The 26,496-nt window shown below is 46.1% G+C and overlaps 1 protein-coding gene across 1 annotated transcript; it reads left to right on the top strand.

The window, feature by feature from the left end:
- On the top strand, window positions 1–25,106 carry PLAAT5 (phospholipase A and acyltransferase 5). The gene is made up of 6 exons (XM_047823472.1): window positions 1–173; window positions 821–905; window positions 2,791–2,899; window positions 14,589–14,697; window positions 16,741–17,003; window positions 24,820–25,106. The coding sequence occupies exons 1-6, from the start codon at window positions 83–85 to the stop codon at window positions 24,910–24,912; spliced, it is 750 nt and encodes a 249-aa protein (XP_047679428.1). The 5' UTR covers window positions 1–82; the 3' UTR covers window positions 24,913–25,106.
- Window positions 25,107–26,496: the final 1,390 nt, after the last annotated feature.

Consider the following 26,496-nt stretch of genomic DNA (forward strand, 5'->3'; position numbering starts at 1 on the left):
GATTCGCGCCCCTCCGTCCGCGGCTCCGCCGACCTGGGGCAGAGCCGCCTGGGCCGCGCCGGCGCCGAGCCGCAGCCGCGGGATGGGCCTGAGCCCGGCCGCCCCCGGGAAGAGCAGGCTCCGCCTCTCCCGCTCCCCCGGGCCCCGCCCCAAACCCGCGTCCGGAGCCGCAAGTACGCGGCCCAGCCGTGACCCCGTCGGCCCGGGCGCCGCCGCTGCAACCGGGCCCCTCCCCACCGAGCCGCCGCGCCCCGGCCTGGAGGCCCTACTGGGAGGTTCTCGGACCCCCGCCCCGAGAAGTCACCGGAGTTGTCTTCCAGGCCCCTTCTCGTAGCTACGTGTTGATGGCGCGAAATGCCGGTTAACCGGAACGAGTGCACGCTCGGGAGGGAGCGTTTGATGTTCATTTCATCAGAGCGAGCCCTGCGACTCTGTTTGGGGGCGGAAGGGCTAGCGGGGTGGCAGTCCCGGGCAGGCGGAGTTGAGAACGGCTCTAGGGTTCTAGCTCCTCAGAAGCTTCTGCTGCCGGGTTTAGTCCCGGGATTTCTGGGCTCTCCCTCCACCTTTTTCCCCATTCTATCCCGGAGAGTTCCAAAGTCTTTCCTAACCGGAGGAGCCGAGACCTCTCCAGCACCTAGTCCCACAGCCCCCTTCGTGTACCCCCCAAATTGACTGAGGGCTGACCAGGCCAGGCTGGAGCTCGGAGCCACCTTCACAGAGATGTCCGAGGCGCTCCCTCCAATTCTCCCTTCACAGATTTCACGGTCTGTAGGAGGCAGTTGTGGTTTAAATAGCATCTTCCCTCCCCTCTCCCCCTTAGAAATATCCTCTCAAGCGTTGGTCCAGCTCTCTCCCAAGCACCTGCAGCAGGGAACCTCAGAACTGGACAGAAGCGTCCAGGAGGGGTAAGAGTCACCCTATGGAGGGACTGGCTTTTAGGGTGGGGGGAGTCTTTTGAAGAACCGACTTTGATGGCAGCTCTTATAATTCCGGAGGTGGTTTTCAGAGGCACCAGCCTACCATTAACCAGTAAACGGAAGGCTCGAAGGCTCGCGTGCTCCTAATAATAACCAGATTGTGACCAGGGCTTGGGGCCACTGACAGGACCTGCCTTGTGGCAGTTCTAGTCACAATGTCTTGCCCAGAGCCCTGAGGACGGAATCGCTTTAGAAGAACGCTTACAATGTGGCCAGTTGGTCTCACTAATGAATGATGAGATCTTCTTGCAAATTTCCTTAATTCACTTTAACTGAAACCGCGGTTTGCTTCTTTTGAAGATTTTAAAGGTCTAAAAGTTCCCCAAAGAGCTATGTTGAAAAGGAGGGGTTCTGTCCACTCCCATACACTATACTTTGGAGAAGAGGTGAAGCATAGGGAAAGGTCAAGAAAATGCCATTTTTTTGGTTGGTAATGTACCAGACGTGTACATATGGTCTCTCATTTAACTGTCTTGGGAATTCTGAGAAAAATACTTTCATCTCTGTTTTATAGATAATCAAACTGATGTTCAGACAGATTTATTTACTAGCTCAAGGTTGGACAGCAAATATCAGAGTCAGGATTCAAACCCACGTCTTTTTTTTTTTTTTTTTTTTTTAATTTTATTTTGGGGGGGGGCACCTGGGTGGTTCAGTTGGTTGAGTGTCCCAACTTTGGCTCAGGTCATGATCTCACTGTTCGTGAGTTCGAGCTCCCTATCAGGCTTTGTGCTGACAGCTCAGAGCCTGCTTCAGATTCTGTCTCCTTCTCTCTCTGCCCCTCCCCGACTCACACTCTGTCTCCAAAATAAATACTAAAAATTTTTTGTAAAGATTTTATTTTATTTTTATTTAAAAAATTTTTAAAGTTTATTTATTTATTTATTTATTTATTTATTTATTTGACAGAGACAGAGACAGCGTGAGTGGGGGAGGAGCGGGGGTGGGGGGTGGGGGGCGGAAAGAGAGAATCCTAAACAGGCTCCATACTGTCAGCACATAATCGGATGCGGGGCTCGAACTCACGAGATGGTGAGATCATGACCTGAGCTGAAAACGAGAGTTGGATGCTCAACTGACTGAGCCATCCAGGCTTCTCATAGATTTTTTTTTTTTTGAAGTGATCTCCAAACCCAATGTAGGGATTGAACTCACAACCCTGAGATTAGGAGTCACGTGCTCCTAAGGCTCTACCGACTGAGCCAGCCATGTGTCTTTTTGACCCCAATATATTTCACCACACTATCCCAAAGCCTATTCCTGCCTTTGGTTTCAGCCCTCTCCTGCAACATTTTGTTTAAGGGACAAAATCTACTGATTTCTTTCATGACACTTGCAGTTACACTGTTGTGGCCTAATGAGATTTCTCAGAAATGTGGAGCAAGTTGTTGGAAGAAACAGCTCAAGAGTTCAAGGGGCTTGCCTCTCACAGCTGGACCAGAAGAGAGAAGGGAGGGAGCAGAGTTCTACTGCATTTCATTAGAAGCCATTATGTACTATTACCAGTTTTTTAAAGCTACGTGCAAGTGTCCCTTTGATAAGTAAGATTATCAGCAATTTAAAAAAAAATCCTGAGAGCTACTCATTGCTATCATTAGCATTTTAAACAATCGTCTGAAAAGCAGTAAATGGCAGTGATTTTGTACGACAGCTAAATGCGTGATCGATCGCAGAAACAAGCCTTGGGGAAAATGTTTCCTAGAATCTGAAAATTGAAAGGTATCTTAAAATCCCACATCTGAAGTGATGTAGAATTTCCAGTATTTGTGAAATAGTGTGATTTGTTAACTACGTGATCCCAACATTCATTTAGGGAGGAGCCCGGAGTTAACTTGGAGACCACACCCAACCAGAAAAGAGCAGAGTCACATTCAACCCCGAAGCCTGAGAGCGCAAGCAAGTTAGCAAAGCAAGCCGCCAAGGTGGGCATCACAAGAATTCTTAAAAAAAAAAAAAATTTTTTTTAACGTTTATTTGTGAGACAGAGAGAGACAGAGCATGAACGGGGGAGGGTCAGAGAGAGAGGGAGACACAGAATCTGAAACAGGCTCCAAGCAGTCAGCACAGAGCCCGACGCAGGGCTTGAACTCATGGACTGAGAGATCATGACCTGAGCTGAAGTCGGACGCGTAACCAACTAAGCCACCCAGGCGCCCCAAGAGTTCTTAGCGCGTATCTTTAACGTGCCTGTGGCTTCTCTGCAGACTGTGTTTTACTTTGTTTAGACTGTGTGGCAGGTTGAACTGCCTAGCGACTTGGGATGTTGGATATGCCTTCAAAAATTCTTTAAACACAAGAACTCTTCATTGTTGAAGTCTTCATTGAACTTTATTGAGGTATAAATGACATTCAATAAATTGCACATATTTAGAATATATAGAGTTGGATGTGTTGTGACATATGGGTGCACCCACGAGACCATCACCGTAATCAAGATAATGAACATCTCCATAACTTACGAAACTTTGTTTCCCTTTGTAAATCCCCCCCCCTTCTCACCTGCATCCCCAGGAATCACCTGATCTGTTTTATGTCACTGTATATTAATTTGCATTTTCTAGACATTTATGTAAAAGAAATCATATCGTACATGCCCTTTTTGTCCATCTCCTTTCACATGATTTCATGTAATTATTTAAAGTTGTATCCAGGGGCGCCTGGGTGGCTCAGTCAGTTAAGTGTCTGACTTTGGCTCACGTCATGATCTCGCGGCTCGTGAGTTCGAGCCCCGCGTCGGGCTTTGTGCCGACAACTCTTCAGATTCTGTCTCCGTCTCTCTCTGCCCCTTCCCCCGCTCACTCACTGTCTCTCTCTCAAATATAAATAGACATTAAAAACAAGTAAGTTGTATCCATATTGTTGGGTGTTATTAATAGTGGATTCCTTTTTACTACTGAGTAGTATTCCATTTTTTTTTCATTCACCTCTTGATGGGCATTTGAGCTGTTCCCAGTCTCTGGCTCTTACAAATAAAGCTTCTGCGGACATTTGTGCACGAGTCATTGTACAGACATATGCTGTCTTTTCTCTTGGGTGAATATGTAGGAATGAAATGGCTAGATCGTACGGTAGATGTATGTTTAACCCACTGTTTTCCAAACTGTGCCATTTTACATTCCCACCAGAAGTGTGTGAACGTTCAAGTTCCTCCGTGTCCTCGTCAGCATTTGGTATAGTTAGTGTCTAATGTTAGCTATCCTAATAAGTATGTAGGGATCTCATTGTGGTTTTTTTTTAAATTTTTTTTTCAATGTTTATTTATTTTGGGGACAGAGAGAGACAGAGCATGAACGGGGGAGGGGCAGAGAGAGAGGGAGACACAGAATCGGAAACAGGCTCCAGGCTCTGAGCCATCAGCCCAGAGCCTGACGCGGGGCTCGAACTCACGGACCACGAGATCGTGACCGGGCTGAAGTCGGACGCTTAACCGACTGCGCCACCCAGGCGCCCCCTCATTGTGGTTTTAATTTGTATTTCCCTAGTGACTAATGATATTGCACATCTTTTCATGTGTTTATTTGCCATTCACATATATCCTACTTGGTGAAGTGTCCAAATCTTTTGCCCATTGTTTGCCTTGGGTTTGTGTGTTTGGGAGTTCTTCAGACATTCTGTGTGCAAGCCCTTCATCAGATACGTGCTTTGCAGTATTCTCTCTCGAGCAGGGGAGTGGGGCAGAGGGAGAAAGAGAGAATATCAGGGCCTGATCCCACCACTCCAGGATCACAACCTGAGCTGAAATCAAGAGTTGGACACTCAGCCGACTGAGCTACTCAGCTACCCCTAGATATTTTAAAGTTTTAGTTTTTTTTTTTTACATTTACATTTACATCTTCGATACATATTGAGCTATATGGTGTGAGGTACAGATTGAAGTTTTGTTTTGTTTTGTTTTCCTTATGAATATCCCGTTGTGTTGGCACCATTTGTTGAAAAGACCATTCTTTCTCCATTGAGTTGTCTTTGTACCTGCGTAAAACCCAGTTATCTGTGTACTGTAAGTCTCTTCCGGAGCTCTCTGTTTTGTTCTGTTGATCCTACTTGTCTTTTGTGGGGCTAGTACCATACTATTTTGATTACTATAGCTTTATAATAACTCCTAAAATCAAGTAATGTTAGTCCTCCAACTACAGAGGACTCTACAGAAAGCCTTCCGGGATTTTGATGGGAATCACATCAAACCTTTAAGAGAATTGATGTCTTAACAATATTGAGTCTCCTGTCCCATGAGCAAGATGTGCTGTTTATTTCTGTCATTTCCCTCAGCAATGGTTTATAAATTTCAGCATACAGATCTAGCACCTCTTTTGAAAGATTTTCAGATCTTTGGTCAGTATTTAATATTTTTTGATACCCCTGAAATAGCTTAAATTTTTTTTTCAGATTTCAATTTTGAAAATTTAAACTGAAAAAAATGTTAATTTCTGACCGTTTGTTGCTAGTAATCGGAAATACTTTTTAAGTTTATTTATTCATTTTGAGACTGCACGCGTGTGAGACAGGGCATGAGCAGGGGAGGGGCAGAGAGAGAGGGAGAGAAAGAATCCCAAGCAGGCTCCGTGCTGTCAGCATGGAGCCCAGGATGGGGCTCGATCCTATGAACCATGAGATCATGGCCTGAGCGGAAATCAAGAGTCAGACGCTTACCCAGCCGAGCCCCCCACAATTGACTTTTGTAGATTTACCTTGAACCTTACTTACTTACTTCAGTATTCTTTGGGGGGTAGATTCCAATAGACCTTTTACATAGGTGATCACATCATCTGCAAATAAAGACGGTTTGGCATTTTCTTTTCTAATCTGGATGCCTTTATTTATTTTTTATCTTCAATTGCACTAGCTGGGAATTTCAGTACAATGCTTAATAGCAGGGTGCCAGCAGATGTTTGTCTCATTCTTCAACTTAAAGGGCAAACATCCAGTCTTTACCATTTAACATGATGTAAGCTGTAGGTTTTTCATAGAGCCATTTTATCAGATCTTTTTATCCCTTTTAAAATTTGTTGAGAGCTTTTTTTTTTTTTTTTTAAATCAGGAATAGACATTGAACTTTAACAAGTGCTTTTTCTGTACCTATTGAGATCACAGTTTTCCTTTTTTAGTTTGAATTACACTGAGTGGTGCTCAAATGTTCTAACAACCCTGAAATACTGGGTTGGGGGGGGGAACCCACGCATGGCCATGATGTATCCTTTTTATACATTGTTTGATTCGATTTATAGGATTTGGCTTAGAATTTTTGTATTTATATTCATAAAGGATATTGATCTGTAATTTTATTTTCTTATAATTGGCTGGTTCTGTATTAGGGTAATGCTCGCCTTATGGATTGAGTTTGGAAGTATTCTCACTTCACAATATTCTGTGTAGGATTCATATCATTTCTTCCTTTCATGGTTGGTAGAATTTACCAGTGAAGTCATTTGGGCTTAGAGTTTTCTTTGTGGGAAGAATTTTTTTAAAAAAAAAATTTTTTTTTCAACGTTTATTTATTTTTGGGACAGAGAGAGACAGAGCATGAACGGGGGAGGGGCAGAGAGAGAGGGAGACACAGAATCAGAAACAGGCTCCAGGCTCTGAGCCATCAGCCCAGAGCCTGACGCGGGGCTCGAACTCACGGACCGCGAGATCGTGACCTGGCTGAAGTCGGACGCTTAACCGACTGTGCCACCCAGGTGCCCCTGTGGGAAGAATTTTAATTACAAGGCTACAAGAATTTTAACTACAAACCCTTGGTAGATATGGGGTGGTCACATGATCTGTTTCTTCGTGAGTGAGCTTTAATGGCTTGTGTCTTCAAAGAATCTCCGCCATTCTTACAATTTGTCAAATTTATGGGCATGAAGTTGTTTGTAATATTCCTTACTGCCCATTTACTATCTGCAGAATGTGTAATAATGTCATCTCTCTCATCCCTGATATTGGTAACTTTTGTCTTTTTATTTTTCTAATCAGTTTGGTTAGAGTTTTATCAATTTTATTGGTTTTCTCGAAGACCTCGCTTATGATTTCATTGATTTTCTTTTATTGTTTTCTATTTTCTGTATCTCTGCTGCTGTTCCATTTGTTATCATTTCCTTTCTTCTCCTTACTTTGGTGTTATTTCACAATTCTTATTTATTTATTTATTTTTTTGAGACAGACAGAGAGAGAGAGAGAGAGAGAGAGAGAGTGTGTGTGTGTGTGTGTGTGTGTGTGTGTGTGTGTGTGAGTAGGGGAGCGGTAGAGGGAGAGAGAGAGAATCTTAAGCAGGTTCCGTGCCCAGTGCAGACCCTGACATGGGGTTCAAACTCTCGACCATGAGGTCATGACCTGGGTTGAAATCAGGAGTCAGTGGCTTAACTGAGCCACCCAGGCACCCCTCACATTTCTTTGTTAATGTCTTAAGGTGGAAGTGGAGGTCATCGATTTCAGACCTTTCTTCCTTTCTATTATAGGCATTTATGACTATAAACTTCCCCGTTTAACACACTTCATATGGTTTGAATCCATTTGAAATTTATTGAGACTTGCTTTATGGCCCGAAATATGGTCCATCTTGGTAAATGTTCTGTTAGCTCTTGAGAAGACTGTGTATTTTGCTATTATTGGTTGGGGTATGCTATAAATATCAGTTAGGTCAAGTTGGTTCATAGTGTTATTCAGGTCTTATGTTGATATTTTTCTATTAATTATATAGAGGAGTATGAAATTTCTGAATATGATTATGGATCTGTTTCTTTCTTTGCAGTTTTATCAGTTCATTCTTGATGAATCATGGGGCCTGTTATTAGACATGTAGACAGTTAGGGTTATTATTTATTCTTGATAAACTGATTCCCTTATTATGAAATTACTTTCTTTATCACTAGTAATATTCTTTGCTTTGAAATCTACTTTGATAGTATAGCCACTCTAGCTTCCTTTTTTTATTTATGTTTATTTTTTATTTATTTTTTATGTTTTTATTTATTTCTGAGAGAGAGAGAGAGAGAGAGAGACTGAGCACGAGTGGGGGAGGAGCAGAGAGAGAGGGAGACACAGAATTCGAAGCAGGCTCCAGGCTCTGAGCTGACAGCAGAGAGCCCGATGCGGGGCTCGAACCCATGAACCATGAGATCATGACCTGAGCCAAAGTCGGACTCTCAACCAACTGAGCCACCCAGGCGCCCCAGTATAACTTCCTTTCAATTAGTGCTAGCATGGCATAACATTTTCTTGCTTTTGCTTGTAACCTATTTATGCATTTATATTTCAAATATGTTTCTTGTACACAGCATAGAGTTGGGTTTTGCTTTTTAATCCAATCTAACAGTCTCTACCTTGTTTTTTTTTTTTTTGATGTTTATTTATTTTTGAGAAAGAGAACACGAGCAGGGGAGGGGCAGAGAGAGAGGGGGACAGAGGATCTGAAGCGGGCTCTGCACTGACAGCAAAGAGCCCGATGTGGGGCTAGAACTCACAAACCCTGAGATTATGACCTGAGCCAAAGTCGGACACTTAACTGACTGAGCCACCCAGGTGCCCCAAACTTTACCCCTTTAAAGTGTATAATTATAATGCACGGGTTTTTAGTACATTCAGAGTTGTGCAGCCATTGTCGCTAAAAAATCTTAGAACGTTCTCAATATTCTCAAAAACTTCTCTACCCGTTATCAGTCACTTCCCGGTTTCCCTCTGTCCTAGTACCTGGGAACCCTACTTTTTGTCTCTATGGATTGACCTATTCTGGACATTTCATGTTAATGAAATTCAGTATGTGTTTTTTTGTGTCTGGCTTCTTTGACTTAACATAATGTTTATGAGGCTTGTCCATGTTGTAACACGTAGCAGCCCTTCATTCATGTTTATTGGTGAATAATATTCCATTGTTTGTATAGACCACGTTTTGTTTAGCCATCCATCAGTTGATGGACGTTTAGGTTGTTTCCATCTTTTGGCCATTGTGAATATCGCTGCTACGAACATTCATGTGCAAGTGTGGACATAGGTTTTCAATTCTCTTGGATGTAAGTTACCTTTTATTTTAAATTACAGGCTTTTTTAACGTTTATTTATTTTTGAAGGAGAGAGAGAGAGAGAGAGAGAGAGAGAGAGAGAGTGTGCAAGGGGGGGCAGGGGCATAGAGAGAGGGTGACACAGACCCAGAAACAGGCTCCAGGCTCTGAGCTGTCAGCACAGAGTCCGATGGGGGGCTCGAACCCACAAACTGCGAGATCATGACCTGAGTCAAAGTCGGATGCTCAACCAACTGAGCCACCCGGGCGCCCCCAGTCAGTTGGCTTTGAAAAGAACTGAAGTTATAAGAAAAAAATGAAGAGATTGGACCCAGTGTTTTTGAAGGTATCTTCTAGAGGTGGTTTTAGTGTGATATGATTCTAGGTGCTGAGAGTCGGCTGCAGAAGTTGACTATCCCAGTTACTGTGGGTTCATTAAGACCCTCTGCATTGTACTCGCTTAAAGGAGGTGAGGCTTTTGACCTCTTTAGTCAAATAATGATCCTGACAGTCAAAGGTTTTTATTTCTCATTATGTGATTGAAAGAAGAGGAAAGTGCCAATCGAGTTGGTCTTAGTTATATTGTTCAGGAATGTAGCATTGTCGATGATTAGAACATTATTACCAGGCCAATGGATGATCAAGTCCAGCCACCAATAAGAATTTCCATCTCTGGGGCGCCTGGGTGGCTCAGTCAGTTAAGCGGCCGACTTCGGCTCAGGTCACGATCTCGTGGTCTGTGAGTTCGAGCCCCGCGTTGGGCTCTGTGCTGACAGCTCGGAGCCCGGAGCCTGTTTCGGATTCTGTGTCTCCCTCTCTCTGACCCTCGCCCGTTCATGCTCTGTCTCTCTCTGTCTCAAAAATAAATAAACGTTAAAAAAAAAAAATTTTATTAAAAAAAAAAAAAAGAATTTCCGTTTTCTCCTTGAAGGGTATTTTGACGAGACGCTATGCCAACTTCCAGAATGTGTCAAGACCATTTTGTTCAAATGGTACTCTAAGGACTGACTTAGCTTAACAGAGAGCAGAGCAAGTGGGTAGCAGTCATAAATGTTCACGAAGCCCCCATATTGCACAATATATAACAAGGTTGATACTTTTGTAAGTGTTTTCAGTTTAGTACTTTACCAAGTCGGACTCTTTAGCTTTTATGATGCGGGAAGTTGCTGTTGGCCCTTCTAGCTGCGGGGAGGACATCACCTTCGACATTGTAGAAGATTGTTTTTATTTTTATTATTTACTTATGTATTTATTTAATTTTTTATTTTTTAAAAATTTTTTAATTTATTTTTGAGACAGAGAGAGACAGAGCATGAGCAGGGGAGGGGCAGAGAGAGAGAGAGAGAGAGAGAGAGAGGGAGACACAGAATCGGAAGCAGGCTCCAGGCTCTGAGCTGTCAGCACGGAGCCCGACGCAGGGCTCGAACTCATGAACTGTGAGATCATGACCTGAGCCGAAGCCGGACGCCCAACCGACTGAGCCACCCAGGCGCCCCTAGAAGATTGCTTTTAAACAATCTTGCATTTTTTGGGGCGCCTGGGTGGCGCAGTCGGTTGAGCGTCCGACTTCAGCCAGGTCACGATCTCGCGGTCCGGGAGTTCTAGCTCCGCGTCGGGCTCTGGGCTGATGGCTCAGAGCCTGGAGCCTGTTTCCGATTCTGTGTCTCCCTCTCTCTCTGCCCCTCCCCCGTTCATGCTCTGTCTCTCTCTGTCCCAAAAATAAAATAAATGTTGGGAAAAAAAAAATTTTTAAACAATCTTGCATTTTTAAGGGTAGGCTCTGGAATCTCATTTGATAACACTATAAGCAAAAAGCAGGTCTGTAGGACTCAATGTTACTGGCAAAAATGTAGTAAGAGATGAATAGGATTTTACTTAATAGCAGTGAAATAAGGACTATCGAAGTTTCCTTGGCTACATTTAAAAAAAAATTTTTTTTAACGTTTATTTATTTTTGAGACAGAGAGACAGAGCATGAACGGGGGAGGGTCAGAGAGAGAGGGAGACACAGAATCTGAAACAGGCTCCAGGCTCTGAGCCATCAGCACAGAGCCCGACGCGGGGCTCGAACTCACGGACTGTGAGATCATGACCTGAGCCAAAGTCAGACGCTTAACTGACTAAGCCACCCAGGCCCCCCCCCCCTTTTTTTTTATTTAGCAAAGATCTGGAAGGATCCTTGCCCTCAAGGCCCTCACAGACTGTGTGGGGAAACAGGAAGTAGATAAGACTTACCTTACAATGTGATAAGCAACATTATCAGGGGTCCTTGTAGGAGACTTTGTATATCATTGATACATGGTTTCATTCACTTCCCCCGTTTTAGAGAGTCCGGCTCTGGGTTTTATTTCTGAGATGTTGTCAGGGTCAGGGTCAGAGCCTAAAGTGGAATTCCTAATATTTGTGTCTTGAGGATTTTCTTACACCGCTGGCTTTCCTCATCCGCTCTAATACCTGGTCAGGGGTTGACCTGAGAGTCCATGCATTCTAGAAAAGGTCCCAGGGCTTCACCTTTTTACTCCTAGGAGTTCAAATTCTTGCTCTTACCTTGTGATTTTGCTCTTGCAGGCAGGAACAAACCCACGACCCACTTCCCTACCACATCTGTCAGATTGATAAAACTTTCAGAAACATTATCCCGGGGCCTTACAAAATACCGGTTTTTCTCAGCAGGTGACTAATTCTGGGAGGAGGGTCAGAGCTGGGTTGCCCGTCTCTGCAAAGGGAATAAAAGGCAGGTGGATGGAACGTTTTGAAGTAACATCTGACTCCAAAGAGAGAGAGAGGGCACAGAGACCCTAATCTGGAATTGGAGATTGGAACATCACTTGGGACTGGAGGTTTGTCCCGGAGGCTATAGACGGTTCTATGAGGTCCATGAAATGCTGGGGAGGATAAAGTACAGGGAGAAGGAAGGACAAGACTTTGGAAAAGCCTCCAATGTAGCTATAACACTGGCTGCGATTAGAGTCACCTGGGGAGCGCTTAAAACTCTAGTCCCCAGGCCATACTCCAGATCAGTCTTACTTTTTATTTTTTTAATGTTTATTTATTTTTGAGAGAGAGAGAGAGAGAGTGTGTGTACATGGGGAAGGAGCAGACAGAGAGGGAGACACAGAATCCGAAGCAGGCTCCAGGCTCTGAGCTGTCAGCAGAGAGCCCGATGCGGGGCTTGAACCCACGAACCACGAGATCATGACCTGAGCCGAAGCTGGACGCTTAACCGCCTGAGCCACCCGGGCGCCCCAGAGTCTTAATTTTTAAAAGTTCCCCAGGTCATTTTCATGTGCAACCAAGGTGGAGACCCAGAGCTCAATAAAATCAATTTAGTGATTTCTTAGAGAAAATCTAGCAAGGGGGTGGTAATTCTTGTTGACTATTGAGTCTGCTGTGAATCACATTCAAGTTTTTACCTTACTACCCCTATCCAGTGGTAATACTGCAGGTGAAGAGTATTAAGGAACAAAAGAAAACTCCTGAAAATTCTAAAATCCCCTCCTCCTCCCCAAAGAAAAGAACCGCCGACTAATACCTCTTGTGAATATAGATGTCAAAATCCTCAACAGAATCCCAGCAGACTGAATTCGTCAACACAGAAAGAGGATACACACCGTAACTGAGATTTCTCCCAGGTGTGCAAGTTGGGTATAACACCCTCAAATAAATTAATGTCATACACCATATTAATGAAGGACAGAAATAATGTGATCGTATCCTTGTACCCAGAAAAGGCAGTTAGCAAAATCAAGGTGAATGGCGGGCTGGTGGACCCAGGGTTGCCTGGGGCTGGGGTTAGGAGATGGGAAGGTCGACACAGGCACGAGAAGTCTCTTCGGATGTTTAGGACAATCCACGTTCTCACTTGGATGGTGGCGATGGTTAAGCAAACTTTGTGAGTTTGCAACTTGGAAAAGAAACAGGTGAACCCCCTCCCACCCCCCTTTTATTTCCAGGAGGTTTGGCCCAGGCGAATGGCTGTCCTTTGCCAGGGAAATAGAGCTGGGAACGGGGAGGTGAGCTATAGCCTTGAGGAAGTTAGGCTATGTGGGCAAATCGTTGCAAAGTTGGCGTAAGTGACAAGCCACTGTAAAGTTGACGGCTCGGTGGGGTGGTTTGATCGTCTAAACTGGCTCTGACCTTCCTTTCTCGGGGAGGAATCAGGGAACAGATCTTCTTCCCAGGACGAACAGGGATAGTTTAGGAGGGACGCACATTACAGAAGGAGGGATATGGGATAGGAAGGATATGAGAGTTTCTTTCTTTTTCTTTCTTTCTCTTTCTTTCTTTCTTCCTTCCTTCCTTCCTTCCTTCCTTCCTTCCTTCCTTCCTTCCTCTTTTTCTCTCTTTCTTTCTTTCTTTCTCTTTCTTTTTTAGTTCGGGTTTGCAATGGCAAAAAAGCATTTATTTTCTTTTTCTTTTTTTCCCTTGATTTTATTGTGGTCAGAGCACTTAGCATGAGATCTACCCTCTTAGTAAATCTACCAACTGAGCCACACACAGGCGCACACACATACACCGTCTCCTCCTAGGCCTCTTTGAAGAGACAGAATATCAACATTCTGGGTCCAATCAAGAGATGGAAACACACAGTAGGTTAAACAGGGGGAGGTTTACTATAAAGAATTATTAAACTACGTAAGAGTAACTACAGGATATGAAGAAACTTGGGGCGCCTGGGTGGCTCAGTCGGTTAAGCATCTGACTTCGGCTCAGGTCACGATCTCATGGTTGGTGAGTCAGAGCCCTCCATCAGGCTCTCTGCCATCAGCATGGAGCCTGCTTTGGATCCCCCCCCCCGCCCCTCCCCCACTCGTTCTCTCTCTTTCTTTCTCTCTCAAAAATAAATAGACATTAAAAAAAAAAGATATGAAGAAACTCAGTATGGTCTCCCAGGGCTGAGGGAGAAAACTCAAGGAAGGACAGACTTGGAAGGGATTGAGACTCGGTTAGAGAGGTGAGCAGAGAAGTTTGGTTTGGCCAGGCTGGGACGGCACCGTGACTGCTGGGCAAATGCAACCCTTTGGAGTGTGTGTGGGGAGCTGGCATGCAGGGGAGGGGAGGACCCTTTGGACCACAGGTGGTCCACGTGGTGACCTGTAGAGGAAATCGGGACATCAGCAGGTGCAGGAAGTGTCTGGGCACTGATGTCTCCATCACAAGGGCCCCAGAAGGGTTATTGCCAGGCCAAGGCTGCAAGGTGATGGGGTCGGAGGGATCCGGCTCAGGCAGAGCTCCACTAGAAGTCCTCACACCCACACTACTGACCATCACCCTCCTCACCACCCCCCCACCCCCGGCCCTGCAGGAGAACCCCTTCCACAGTGCTCATTTTCAGGGAGAAAAGCTGAAAAGAGTTCCAGCACATATCGCAGAACTCATCTGGAGGGCGCATTTGGAACCAAGGGGCAATACGTTGATAGCTGGCACAGTTAGCCTCTGTGGCTTTCATAACGCGGGTGACAGCAGGAGGGGGGGTGGGTCCTTTGGTCCCGTGTGTGTGGAGAGAGCTTCTTGCCGCCGGGATTTCTGTAAAGCGATGGAATCCGGTGGCTTTAGGCTGAGCGGTAGCTGCTCTCCAAACCGGGTCCTTGGGCACGTGCAGTTTCTTTCTTCGATCTTATTTCTTCCGTCACAGAGCAAACCGAGACCCAGACCTGGCGACCTGATTGAGATTTTTCGCATCGGCTATGAGCACTGGGCCATCTACGTGGAAGACGACTGTGTGGTCCATCTGGCTCCCCCGAGTAAGACTGGATACTCTACTGAAATGTTGATGTTGACATTGAAGTTAGCGGAGTGAAGAGAAATACAGTTCGTTATCATGTTCCTCAGCTGCTGCCTTTCGTTAGCCGTAGAGTTCTCGAAGCATTACCGGGCCTTAATTGAACTGGGTGATGGAGCCTGATCTCTTGTCTACCAAAACCCACTGAGTGTCCAGCCCTAAGGGAGATGGAAAGTCAGAAAGTGTCCCCCTGTTCCCTGAACCTCAGTCCCCCTTCCTCATATTTCTGAGGGTTCCCCGGGAGGAGTGCAGATGCTTACAGGTTCCGATCGTCCCCAAATGCTGCTTCCGGCTCCCTGATCGCTTGGGCCCCTCCGCCCGCCCTTGTCTCCCTGCGCTTTCCACCTGTCCGGGGCTTCTGGGCCTCATTGTGGACCCGGCTGTTCTTTCATTTGTCGACATTGCCTCCCACAAAGGCTGAGATGAAACTGGCAGCTGATTAAAACTTGAGTGGAGACCTGATGGGAGGAAGCCGGGAAACTGACAGAATAGAACAGAACAGGAAACGGACTCAGTTAACTGGTCGCCTGGGGCGAAGGGCCCTGGAGGAGCTGGAGAATATGCATATTCTTTGATGCCTTTGGAATTTTGCATCCTGTGCCAGGACTGCCCGTTCAGGATGGAATTACAGAAGGGCACTGGGACGGCTCACGGCTCTCACTGCCTGGGGCTCCGTCCTCCTCCTGGGGCCCAGACTCTCACCTGCTGGGACCTTCCAGCAGGGCAGAGCCCCTCTCCCATGCCCCGCCTACACCCGGACAAGGTAAAAAAAATGCTCCCCGTTATAGTTTCCTCCACCTCTCCTTCCCAGACTGAGTCCGGGAGCCTCTGTCTTGTATAACCAGAGAGGTCGCTAACAGTCACGTCCCCACCCTCCCCGTCAGATCTTCCTCTGAAAATGAATTCTGCTCCTCAGAGCTGAATTCCCTGCTGCCAGCTCTTGTAAAATCAACAGAGAGTCTTCTAATACGGAAGGACAGAACAAGGGACACTTCTTGTTCTCAGACAACTTTCAGAGGAGGAGGGTACCCACCTTGGCGTATCCATATGGGCTCGGCAGAAACACAGTCTTGGTTTTAGATTGCGACCCTCCTGGTTCTGGGCAGGTGCTTGACCCTCTCTGAGCATCTGTGTCCTCTAAGGACTGAATATGATAACATAACCCCTTTCAAATGTTTCTCTTTTCGAATCCGTGGAATGCTGTCTCCAAATCCCAGTGTTTGAGTGGAGAGAAAGGCATCGTGGTTCTGGCTGGAAGCTGAGTGGGGTAGCAGCGAGAGGCCTGTCTGCTTGGGCTCCCCTGTGCCCAGCGGTGGCTGCAGAGGGAGGCAGGTCACGGAGCCCCACACCCGGGAGCTGACACTTAACCTGTAAGGGTGCTTAGCGCACGTTTGCAAAGATGCTGAAGTCTAGTTAGGAAAGCCAGACTCAAAACTCTTAGGACTCTGTCAGGTCAGTGCAACACAGGATGGAGTCCGGGGCTGTGACATAAGGTTCTTCTGGAGTTTTACAAGAGAGAGAGATTGCTGCGGGGGTTGACCGTGGGGAGTGCGGTGCAGGGTAAAAGTCTTCATGGGCAAGTTGGTCCCGGGCAACTCCTTTCGTCTGACTCCCATCCTCTTCCGTGCCTTTTGATTTTTGTTTAAGCGTATTTCTTTATTTTGAGAGACAGAACATGAGCGAGGGAGGGGCAGAGAGAGAGAGAGAGAGAGAGAGAGAGAATCCCAAGCAGGCTCTGCACGGATCAGTACAGAGCCCCAGGCGGGGCTCGAACTCACGAACTGTAAGATCCAAGAGTCGGATGCTTAACCGACGGAGCCACCAGGCGCCCCCTGCCATGCTTTTTATAGATGGTGAAGCTGAGGCCTCGGAGGGAAGCAGGTTGACCAACATCTTGGCCGGAGCCAGTGCTCTGCACACCCCCGCCCCCGCGCCCCCTCCCCCCCCCCCCCCCCAGCTGTCCCTTGCAGGTTTCCAGCTTGTGTTCATCTGGGTCTCTCTCTAGGTGAGGAATTTGAGGCCGGCAGTATCAGTTCCATCTTCAGCAACCGGGCCGTGGTGAAATACAGTCGCCTGGAGGACGTGCTGCACGGCTGCTCTTGGAAGATCAACAACAAGCTGGATGGGACGTACCTGCCCCTGCCCGTGGACAAGATCGTCCGGCGCACGAAGAAGATGATCAACAAGATGGTGCAGTACAGCCTGATTGATGGGAACTGTGAGCACTTCGTCAACAACCTCAGATACGGTGTGCCCAGGAGCCAGCAGGTAGGGTGCCTTTGGCTCCGCCGGTGGCTGCTTGCCCGGCTCTCCTGGGACTTTGTCGTCCCGGTCACTGGTCGGAACGGTGCGCGGTGGTTTCGTATTCTTTGTTGCACTACTGGGCTTCTGCTTCTATGGGGCTTTACGGTTCAGGAGGTATTTTCACCGCTAGGAACCCACGGAGGACTATAGAGCAAGGGCCCTGGGCCGAGTCCCAGCTTGGCCGTGTGTCTCCTTGGTCAAACCAGTTTTCTTTCTTTCTTTCTTTTTTTTTTTTAATTTAAGGAAATCAGTTTATTTATTTATTTATTTTTTATGAAATTTATTGACAAATTGGTTTCCATACAACACCCAGTGCTCAGCCCAAAAGGTGCCCTCCTCAATACCCATCACCCACCCTCTCCTCCCTCCCACCCCCCATCAACCCTCAGTTTGTTCTCAGTTCTTAACAGTCTCTTACGCTTTGGCTCTCTCCCACTCTAACCTCTTTTTTTTTTTTTCCTTCCCCTCCCCCATGGGTTCCTGTTAAGTTTCTCAGGATCCACATAAGAGTGAAACCATATGGTATCTGTCTTTCTCTGTATGGCTTATTTCACTTAGCATCACACTCTCCAGTTCCACCCACGTTGCTACAAAAGGCCATATTTCATTTTTTCTCATTGCCACGTAATATTCCATTGTGTATATAAACCACAATTTCTTTATCCATTCATCAGTTGATGGACATTTAGGCTCTTTCCATAATTTGGCTATTGTTGAGAGTGCTGCTATGAACATTGGGGTACAAGTGCCCCTATGCATCAGTACTCCTGTATCCCTTGGGTAAATTCCTAGCAGTGCTATTGCTGGGTCATAGGGTAGGTCTATTTTTAATTTTCTGAGGAACCTCCACACTGCTTTCCAGAGCGGCTGCACCAATTTGCATTCCCACCAACAGTGCAAGAGGGTTCCCGTTTCTCCACATCCTCTCCAGCATCTATAGTCTCCTGATTTGTTCATTTTGGCCACTCTGACTGGCATGAGGTGATACCTGAGTGTGGTTTTGATTTGTATTTCCCTGATGAGGAGCGACGCTGAACATCTTTTCATGTGCCTGTTGGCCATCCGGATGTCTTCTTTAGAGAAGTGTCTATTCATGTTTTCTGCCCATTTCTTCACTGGGTTATTTGTTTTTCGGGTGTGGAGTTTGGTGAGCTCTTTATAGATTTTGGATACTAGCCATTTGTCCGATATGTCATTTGCGAATATCTTTTCCCATTCCGTTGGTTGCCTTTTAGTTTTGTTGGTTGTTTCCTTGGCTGTGCAGAAGCTTTTTATCTTCATAAGGTCCCAGTAACTCACTTTTGCTTTTAATTCCCTTGCCTTTGGGGATGTGTCGAGTAAGAGATTGCTACGGCTGAGGTCAGAGAGGTCTTTTCCTGCTTTCTCCTCTAAGGTTTTGATGGTTTCCTGTCTCACATTTAGGTCCTTTATCCATTTTGAGTTTATTTTTGTGAATGGTGTGAGAAAGTGGTCTAGTTTCAACCTTCTGCATGTTGCTGTCCAGTTCTCCCAGCACCATTTGTTAAAGAGGCTGTCTTTTTTCCATTGGATGTTCTTTCCTGCTTTGTCAAAGATGAGTTGGCCATACGTTTGTGGGTCTAGTTCTGGGGTTTCTATTCTATTCCATTGGTCTATGTGTCTGTTTTTGTGCCAATAGCATGCTGTCTTGATGATGACAGCTTTGTAGTAGAGGCTAAAGTCTGGGATTGTGATGCCTCCTGCTTTGGTCTTCTTCTTCAAAATTCCTTTGGCTATTCGGGGCCTTTTGTGGTTCCATATGAATTTTAGGATTGCTTGTTCTAGTTTCGAGAAGAATGCTGGTGCAATTTTGATTGGGATTGCATTGAATGTGTAGATAGCTTTGGGTAGTATTGACATTTTGACAATATTTATTTTTCCAATCCATGAGCAGGGAATGTCTTTCCATTTCTTTAAATCTTCTTCAATTTCCTTCATAAGCTTTCTATAGTTTTCAGCATACAGATCCTTTACATCTTTGGTTAGATTTATTCCTAGGTATTTTATGCTTCTTGGTGCAATTGTGAATGGGATCAGTTTCTTTATTTGTCTTTCTGTTGCTTCATTGTTAGTGTATAAGAATGCAACTGATTTCTGTACATTGATTTTGTATCCTGCAACTTTGCTGAATTCATGTATCAGTTCTAGCAGACTTTTGGTGGAGTCTATCGGATTTTCCGTGTATAATATCATGTCATCTGCAAAAAGCGAAAGCTTGACTTCATCTTTGCCAATTTTGATGCCTTTGATTTCCTTTTGTTGTCTGATTGCTGATGCTAGAACTTCCAGCACTATGTTAAACAGCAGCGGTGAGAGTGGGCATCCTTGTCGTGTTCCTGATCTCAGGGAAAAAGCTCTCAGTTTTTCCCCGTTGAGGATGATGTTAGCTGTGGGCTTTTCGTAAATGGCTTTTATGATCTTTAAGTATGTTCCTTCTATCCCGACTTTCTCAAGGGTTTTTATTAAGAAAGGGTGCTGGATTTTGTCAAAGGCCTTTTCTGCATCGATTGACAGGATCATATGGTTCTTCTCTTTTTTTTTGTTAATGTGATGTATCACGTTGATTGATTTGCAAATGTTAAACCAGCCCTGCATCCCAGGAATGAATCCCACTTGATCATGGTGAATAATTCTTTTTATATGTCGTTGAATTCGATTTGCTAGTATCTTATTGAGAATTTTTGCATCCATATTCATCAGGGATATTGGCCTGTAGTTCTCTTTTTTTACTGGGTCTCTGTCTGGTTTAGGAATCAAAGTAATACTGGCTTCATAGAATGAGTCTGAAAGTTTTCCTTCCCTTTCTATTTCTTGGAATAGCTTGAGAAGGATAGGTATTATCTCTGCTTTAAACGTCTGGTAGAACTCCCCTGGGAAGCCATCTGGTCCTGGACTCTTATTTGTTGGGAGATTTTTGATAACCGATTCAATTTCTTCGCTGGTTATGGGTCTGTTCAAGCTTTCTATCTCCTCCTGATTGAGTTTTGGAAGCGTGTCGTGTTCAGGAATTTGTCCATTTCTTCCAGGTTGTCCAGTTTGTTGGCATATAATTTTTCATAGTATTCCCTGCTAATTGTTTGTATCTCTGAGGGATTGGTTGTAATCATTCCATTTTCATTCATGATTTTATCTATTTGGGTCATCTCCCTTTTCTTTTTGAGAAGCCTGGCTAGAGGTTTGTCAATTTTGTTTATTTTTTCAAAAAACCAACTCTTGGTTTCGCTGATCTGCTCTACAGTTTTTTTAGATTCTATATTGTTTATTTCTGCTCTGATCTTTATTATTTCTCTTCTTCTGCTGGGTTTAGGCTGCCTTTGCTGTTCTGCTTCTAGTTCCTTTAGGTGTGCTGTTAGATTTTGTATTTGGGATTTTTCTTGTTTCTTGAGATAGGCCTGGATTGCAATGTATTTTCCTCTCAGGACTGCCTTTGCTGCATCCCAAAGTGTTTGGATTGTTGTATTTTCATTTTCGTTTGTTTCCATATATTTTTAAATTTCTTCTCTAATTGCCTGGTTGACCCACTCATTCGTTAGTAGGGTGTTCTTTAACCTCCATGCTTTTGGAGGTTTTCCAGACTTTTTTCTGTGGTTGATTTCAAGCTTCATAGCATTGTGGTCTGAAAGTAAGCATGGTATAATTTCAATTCTTGTAAACTTATGAAGGGCTGTTTTGTGACCCAGTATATGATCTATCTTGGAGAATGTTCCATGTGCACTCGAGAAGAAAGTATATTCTGTTGCTTTGGGATGCAGAGTTCTAAATATATCTGTCAAGTCCATCTGATCCAATGTCTCATTCAGGGCCCTTGTTTCTTTATTGACCGTGTGTCTAGATGATCTATCCATTTCTGTAGTGGGGTGTTAAAGTCCCCTGCAATTACCACATTCTTCTCAATACGGTTGCTTATGTTTATGAGTAATTGTTTTATATATTTGGGGGCTCCGGTATTCGGCACATAGACATTTATAATTGTTAGCTCTTCCTGATGGATAGACCCTGTAACTATTATATAATGTCCTTCTTCATCTCTTGTTACAGCCTTTAATTTAAAGTCTAGTTTGTCTGATATAAGTATGGCTACTCCAGCTTTCTTTTGGCTTCCAGTCGCATGATAAATAGTTCTCCATCCCCTCACTCTCAATCTAAAGGTGTCCTCAGGTCTAAAATGAGTCTCTTGTAGACAGCAAATAGATGGGTCTTGTTTTTTTATCCATTCTGATACCCTATGTCTTTTGGTTGGCGCATTTAATCCATTTACATTCAGTGTTATTATAGAAAGATACGGGTTTAGAGTCATTGTGATGTCTGTATGTTTTATGCTTGTAGTGATGTCTCTGGGACTTTGTCTCACAGGGTCCCCCTTAGGATCTCTTGTAGGGCTGGTTTAGTGGTGACAAATTCCTTCAGTTTTTGTTTGTTTGGGAAGACCTTTATCTCTCCTTCTATTCTAAATGACAGACTTGCTGGATAAAGGATTCTCGGCTGCATATTTTTTCTGTCTAGCACCCTGAAAATCTCGTGCCAATTCTTTCTGGCCTGCCAAGTTTCAAAAGAGAGATCAGTCACGAGTCTTATAGGTCTCCCTTTATATGTGAGGGCACGTTTACCCCTTGCTGCTTTCAGAATTTTCTCTTTATCCTTGTATTTTGCCAGTTTCACTATGATATGTCGTGCAGAAGATCGATTCAAGTTACGTCTGAAGGGAGTTCTCTGTGCCTCTTGGATTTCAATGCCTTTTTCCTTCCCCAGCTCAGGGAAGTTCTCAGCTATGATTTCTTCAAGTACCCCTTCAGCACCTTTCCCTCTCTCTTCCTCCTCTGGGATACCAATTATGCGTATATTATTTCTTTTTAGTGTATCACTTAGTTCTCTAATTTTCCCCTCATACTCCTGGATTTTTTTATCTCTCTTTTTCTCAGCTTCCTCTTTTTCCATAACTTTATCTTCTAGTTCACCTATTCTCTCCTCTGCCTCTTCAAGCCGAGCTGTGGTGGTTTCCATTTTGTTATGCATTTCGTTTAAAGCGTTTTTCAGCTCCTCGTGACTGTTCCTTAGTCCCTTGATCTCTGTAGCAAGAGATTCTCTGCTGTCCTGTATACTGTTTTCAAGCCCCGCGATTAATTTTATGACTATTATTCTAAATTCACTTTCTGTTATATTATTTAAATCCTTTTTGATCAGCTCATTAGCTGTTGTTATTTCCTGGAGATTCTTCTGAGGGGAGTTCTTCCGCTTGGTCATTTTGGATAGTCCCTGGCGTGGTGAGGACCTGCAGGGCACCTCCCCTGTGCTGTGGTGTATAACTGGAGTTGGTGGGCGGGGCCGCAGTCCGACCCGATGTCTGCCCCCAGCCCACCGCTGGGGCCACCGTCAGACTGGTGTGTGCCTTCTCTTCCCCTCTCCTAGGGGCGGGATTCACTGTGGGGTGGTGTGGCTCGTCTGGGCTACTTGCACCCTGCCAGGCTTGTGATGCTGGGGATCTGGCGTATTAGCTGGGGTGGGTAGGCAAGGTGCTCGGGGGCAGGAGGGGCAGGCTTAGCTCGCTTCTTCTTAGGTGATCCACTTCAGGAGGGGCCCTGTGGCAGCGGGAGGGAGTCAGATCCGCTGCCGGAGGTTTGGCTCCGCCGAAGCGCAGAGTTGGGTGTTTGCGCGGAGCGAGCAAGTTCCCTGGCAGGAACCGGTTCCCTTTGGGATTTCGGCTGGGGGATGGGCGGGGGAGATGGCACTGGCGAGCGCCTTTGTTCCCCACCAAACTGAGCTCTGTCATCAGGGGGCTCAGCAGCTCTCCCTCCCTTTGTCCTCCAGCCTTCCCGCTTTCCGAGCAGAGCTGTTCACTTATGACCTCCCAGACGCTAAGTCGCGCTTGTTGTGGGAACACAGTCCGCCCGGCCCCTCCGCTTTTGCCAGCCAGACTCGGGGGCTCTGCTTGGCCGGCGAGCCGCCCCTCCGCCCCGGCTCCCTCCCGCCAGTCCGTGGAGCGCGCACCGCCTCGCCGCCCTTCCTACCCTCTTCCATGGGCCCCTCGTCTGCGTTTGGCTCCGGCGACTCCGTTCTGCTGATCCTCTGGCGGTTTTCTGGGTTATTTAGGCAGGTGTAGATGGAATCTAAGTGATCAGCAGGACGTGCGGTGAGCCCAGCGTCCTCCTAAGCCGCCATCCTGCAAAAAGGACCATTTTTATTTCTGAGACTGTTTGTTCTTTTACAGGATGAGGATGAACCGAGGTCCATACTTTATTGTTAAAGCTGCAAACTAGCGGCGACATGTGGCCCGCAGACGTGTTTTGCCTGGATGAGTAGTAGTTTCTTTTTTTTAATTTGAATGACTTGCCAGCATTTTTTTTAATGTTTATTTATTTTTGAGAGAGAGAGAGAGAGAGAGAGAGAGAGAGTGTGTTTGTGAGCAGGGGAGGGGCAGAGAGAGAGAAGCAGCCTCCAGGCTCCGTGCTGTCAGCACAGAACCTGACGCGGGGTTCGAACTCACAAAACTGTGAGATCATGACCTGAGTCGAAGTCGGACGCGTAACTGACTGAGCCCCTCAGGTGCCCCAAACAGCATTTAACCACGTAGAGATTTTATATAAAAGGATCTGGATTCACAGCCTCCCTAGAACAACTAATTGATCAGGCCGTCAGGCGCATATCCCTGCTTGCCGACACGCTGTGGGGCCAAGCGTGCCTGCCTCTTTAGACGGGGTGTGTGTGGCGGGGGTCAGGTATGCCACCTTCCAGTTTCACCCGCTTAACCTGCCTGGCCAGCCGGTGCTGTGTCCGAGTTTATGACTTCCCACCACACAGAGCGGAAGTAAATCCAACCAGGCACAGCCCACGTGTTCAAGAGCTTTGAAAACCTAAAGATCTGTGACAACTTGAGCGGCCCTTGTTTATATCCGGTCCTTACTAAAACCCCCTGAGATGAGTGGAGGACGTATTTGTCATCCCCTTTTTCATAGATGAAGAAGTCAGGACTTAAAAACTAAATGAGTAAAAATAAAGATTAATTGTGAGAAGAAAAAAAAATACCAAGAATTAAAGGCAGGACGTAATTTTCCTGCTTTTTTTCCTACGTCTTTTTATGTTCTCTCTGGCTGCGGGGCTCAAATCCCAGTCTGTCTACTATTGCTGAGCGTGCGCGGGTCACCCAGCCCCCGCCCCTGCCCCCTCTACTTTGTGCACCTTTGGACTCTGTCCACTCGTGGCCCGTACACCGTTCTTGGGAGGCCTCACTCCAGGGCCGAGGGCTTGGGGGTTCCGGTGTGAAGGATCGCCTGTCCCCTGAGCGTTTGTACGTGACAAGAAGACCCCCAAGGATCAGATGGATTATAGGGGGCCTTCTCTGGAGTGTGGGCCAAGCTTAGACACTAATTCACTTCGTGACTTTGTCCCAGTGAGTTTCGTCCAAGTGAGTCCCCCTCCGTGGCTCTCAGATTCCCTGTATGTTGGAATGAGGGCCCCTGTGGCTGTGCCGCTCTGAGATCTTTTGCCTCTGAGCCCTACGCTGGAGGCAGACCCTGAGCCGAATGGACTCCGAGGGAAGAAGGGGGCCAGGAGCCGTGGATGCCCGTGGGGGAAAGGGAGAGCATCTGCCTCGGCTGTCCATCCCGGGCCATCCTGACCTCTCTCGAATCTTTGGAAATATAGGCCAGCCAGGTCGCTTCCGCCTCTAGAAAAAGACTCCAGGCAGGCCGGTTCCTGAAGGGGAGGGGTGAGCTGGAGGGGTAGGGCGGGGCACAAGCCTCTGAGTGTGAACCCCTCTGCTCTGCAGGTGGAACACGCCCTGATGGAAGGCGCGAAAGCTGCCCGTGTGGTTATTTCAGCTGTGGTGGACAGCATACGGCCCAAGCCTGGCCCCGCCTGAAGGTGCTGGAAATTCCAGGCAGAGGAAGAACGGCTGCCACCAGCAAGGACAATCACAGCCCCTTTCCTCCCCTTGCCTTCTCTCGCCAGAGCTCCTCCCGAGAAAATCGGGAGCTTCTGGAGGAATCTCGAGTGTATCCAATTACCCCTCCAGAAATACATCCAATATATGTGATCATAGATCCATGGACTCTCCGGGTGAGAAGAACCGAATATTTATCATGCCTCCCCTAGGCGCCAGGCACCGTGCTAGGCATCATTTCATATACTTGTTTCATTTTATTCTCTGTGGGAAGGGTCTTGCTTGTTTCCGAGGCCGACTCTGGTCTGTGATGCCCGAATACCATCTGACACATCCCGGAAACCTCGGCTCGAACATTCCCAGAAACGAAGAGCTCTTCAGAAGTTCTTTTTCTTGAGCTAAACGCCTCCGGATTTTGCATTCATGCGAATGCTGCTCTTTCTGACCCACAGAGCTGTGCAGGGGGAGGAGGATTTTAAGGGAGCTCATGACTTGCGATTCAGGGTCCTCGGTGCCTTAATCCGAGAAAATCTTTCTGGGATTTAAAAAAAATCATACATCAGCCTTGTTCTTCATTGTTTAACCACCCTCCCCCCCACTTAATTTTCTTCTTTTTAAAGTTTTTATTTTTGAGAGAGATTGCACGTGAAAGCGGGGTAGGAGCAGAGAGAGGGGGAGAGAGGCAGAGAACCTGATGCGGGGCTTGAACTTAGAAACCGCGAGATCATGACCTGGGCTGAAGGCAGACGCTTAACCGACAGAAACACCCAGGCACCTCCCACCCCCCACACTTTCAAGTATAATCAACATCACCATTTACTTTGCTTTTTTTCCTACCTTACAATTACCAGGAAATATAAATTGTTATTTTCACCGATTTCAGATGAATATTTCAAATGATTTACACAGTGGACTTCTGTGTGAACGAGGGAGAGGGGAAGCAGTGATTTTTGTGTGTTGACTCTTGTTGGTGTGATAGATCTAAAATTATGACCAGGGGGACGCCTGGGTGGCTCAGTCGGTTGGGCATCTGACTTCGGCTCAGGTCATGATCTCGCGGTTTGTGAGTTCGAGCCCCACGTCGGGCTCTGTGCTGACAGCTCGGAGCCTGGAGGCTGCTTCAAGTTCTGTGTCTTCCTCTCTCTCTCTCTCTGCCCCTCACCCACTTGTGCTCTGTCTCTGTCTCAAAAATAAATAAATGTAAAAAATAAATAAGTAAGCAAATAAAATAAAATAAAATAAAATAAAATAAAATAAAATAAAATAAAATTATGACCAGGGATGGTTGGTGCCCTTTGAGAGCTGAAGCCATCCAGGACAGCTAGAAAAGGGCTCCTGGAAAGGCTGGGAGAGCAGGACGGAACCCCCAAAGCATTTCACATAAGATCTGTCAGGATCTCCCGTGAGCCTTTCTCCTCTTTGGAGAAAGTAGACCCTCAGTGAAACTCTTCCATTTTTTCCCCCTTCCATTCTTTTCTTGGCGATCCAAACTTGACCGTATCCTCCTGTTTCTTCGATGCTCGAGTCTGGGTGTGCGTCTCTGTCTTCCACCCGCCCTGCCCG

Source organism: Prionailurus viverrinus, chromosome D1, assembly GCF_022837055.1.
Source record: "Prionailurus viverrinus isolate Anna chromosome D1, UM_Priviv_1.0, whole genome shotgun sequence".
In the NCBI taxonomy this organism is placed as follows: domain Eukaryota; kingdom Metazoa; phylum Chordata; class Mammalia; order Carnivora; family Felidae; genus Prionailurus; species Prionailurus viverrinus.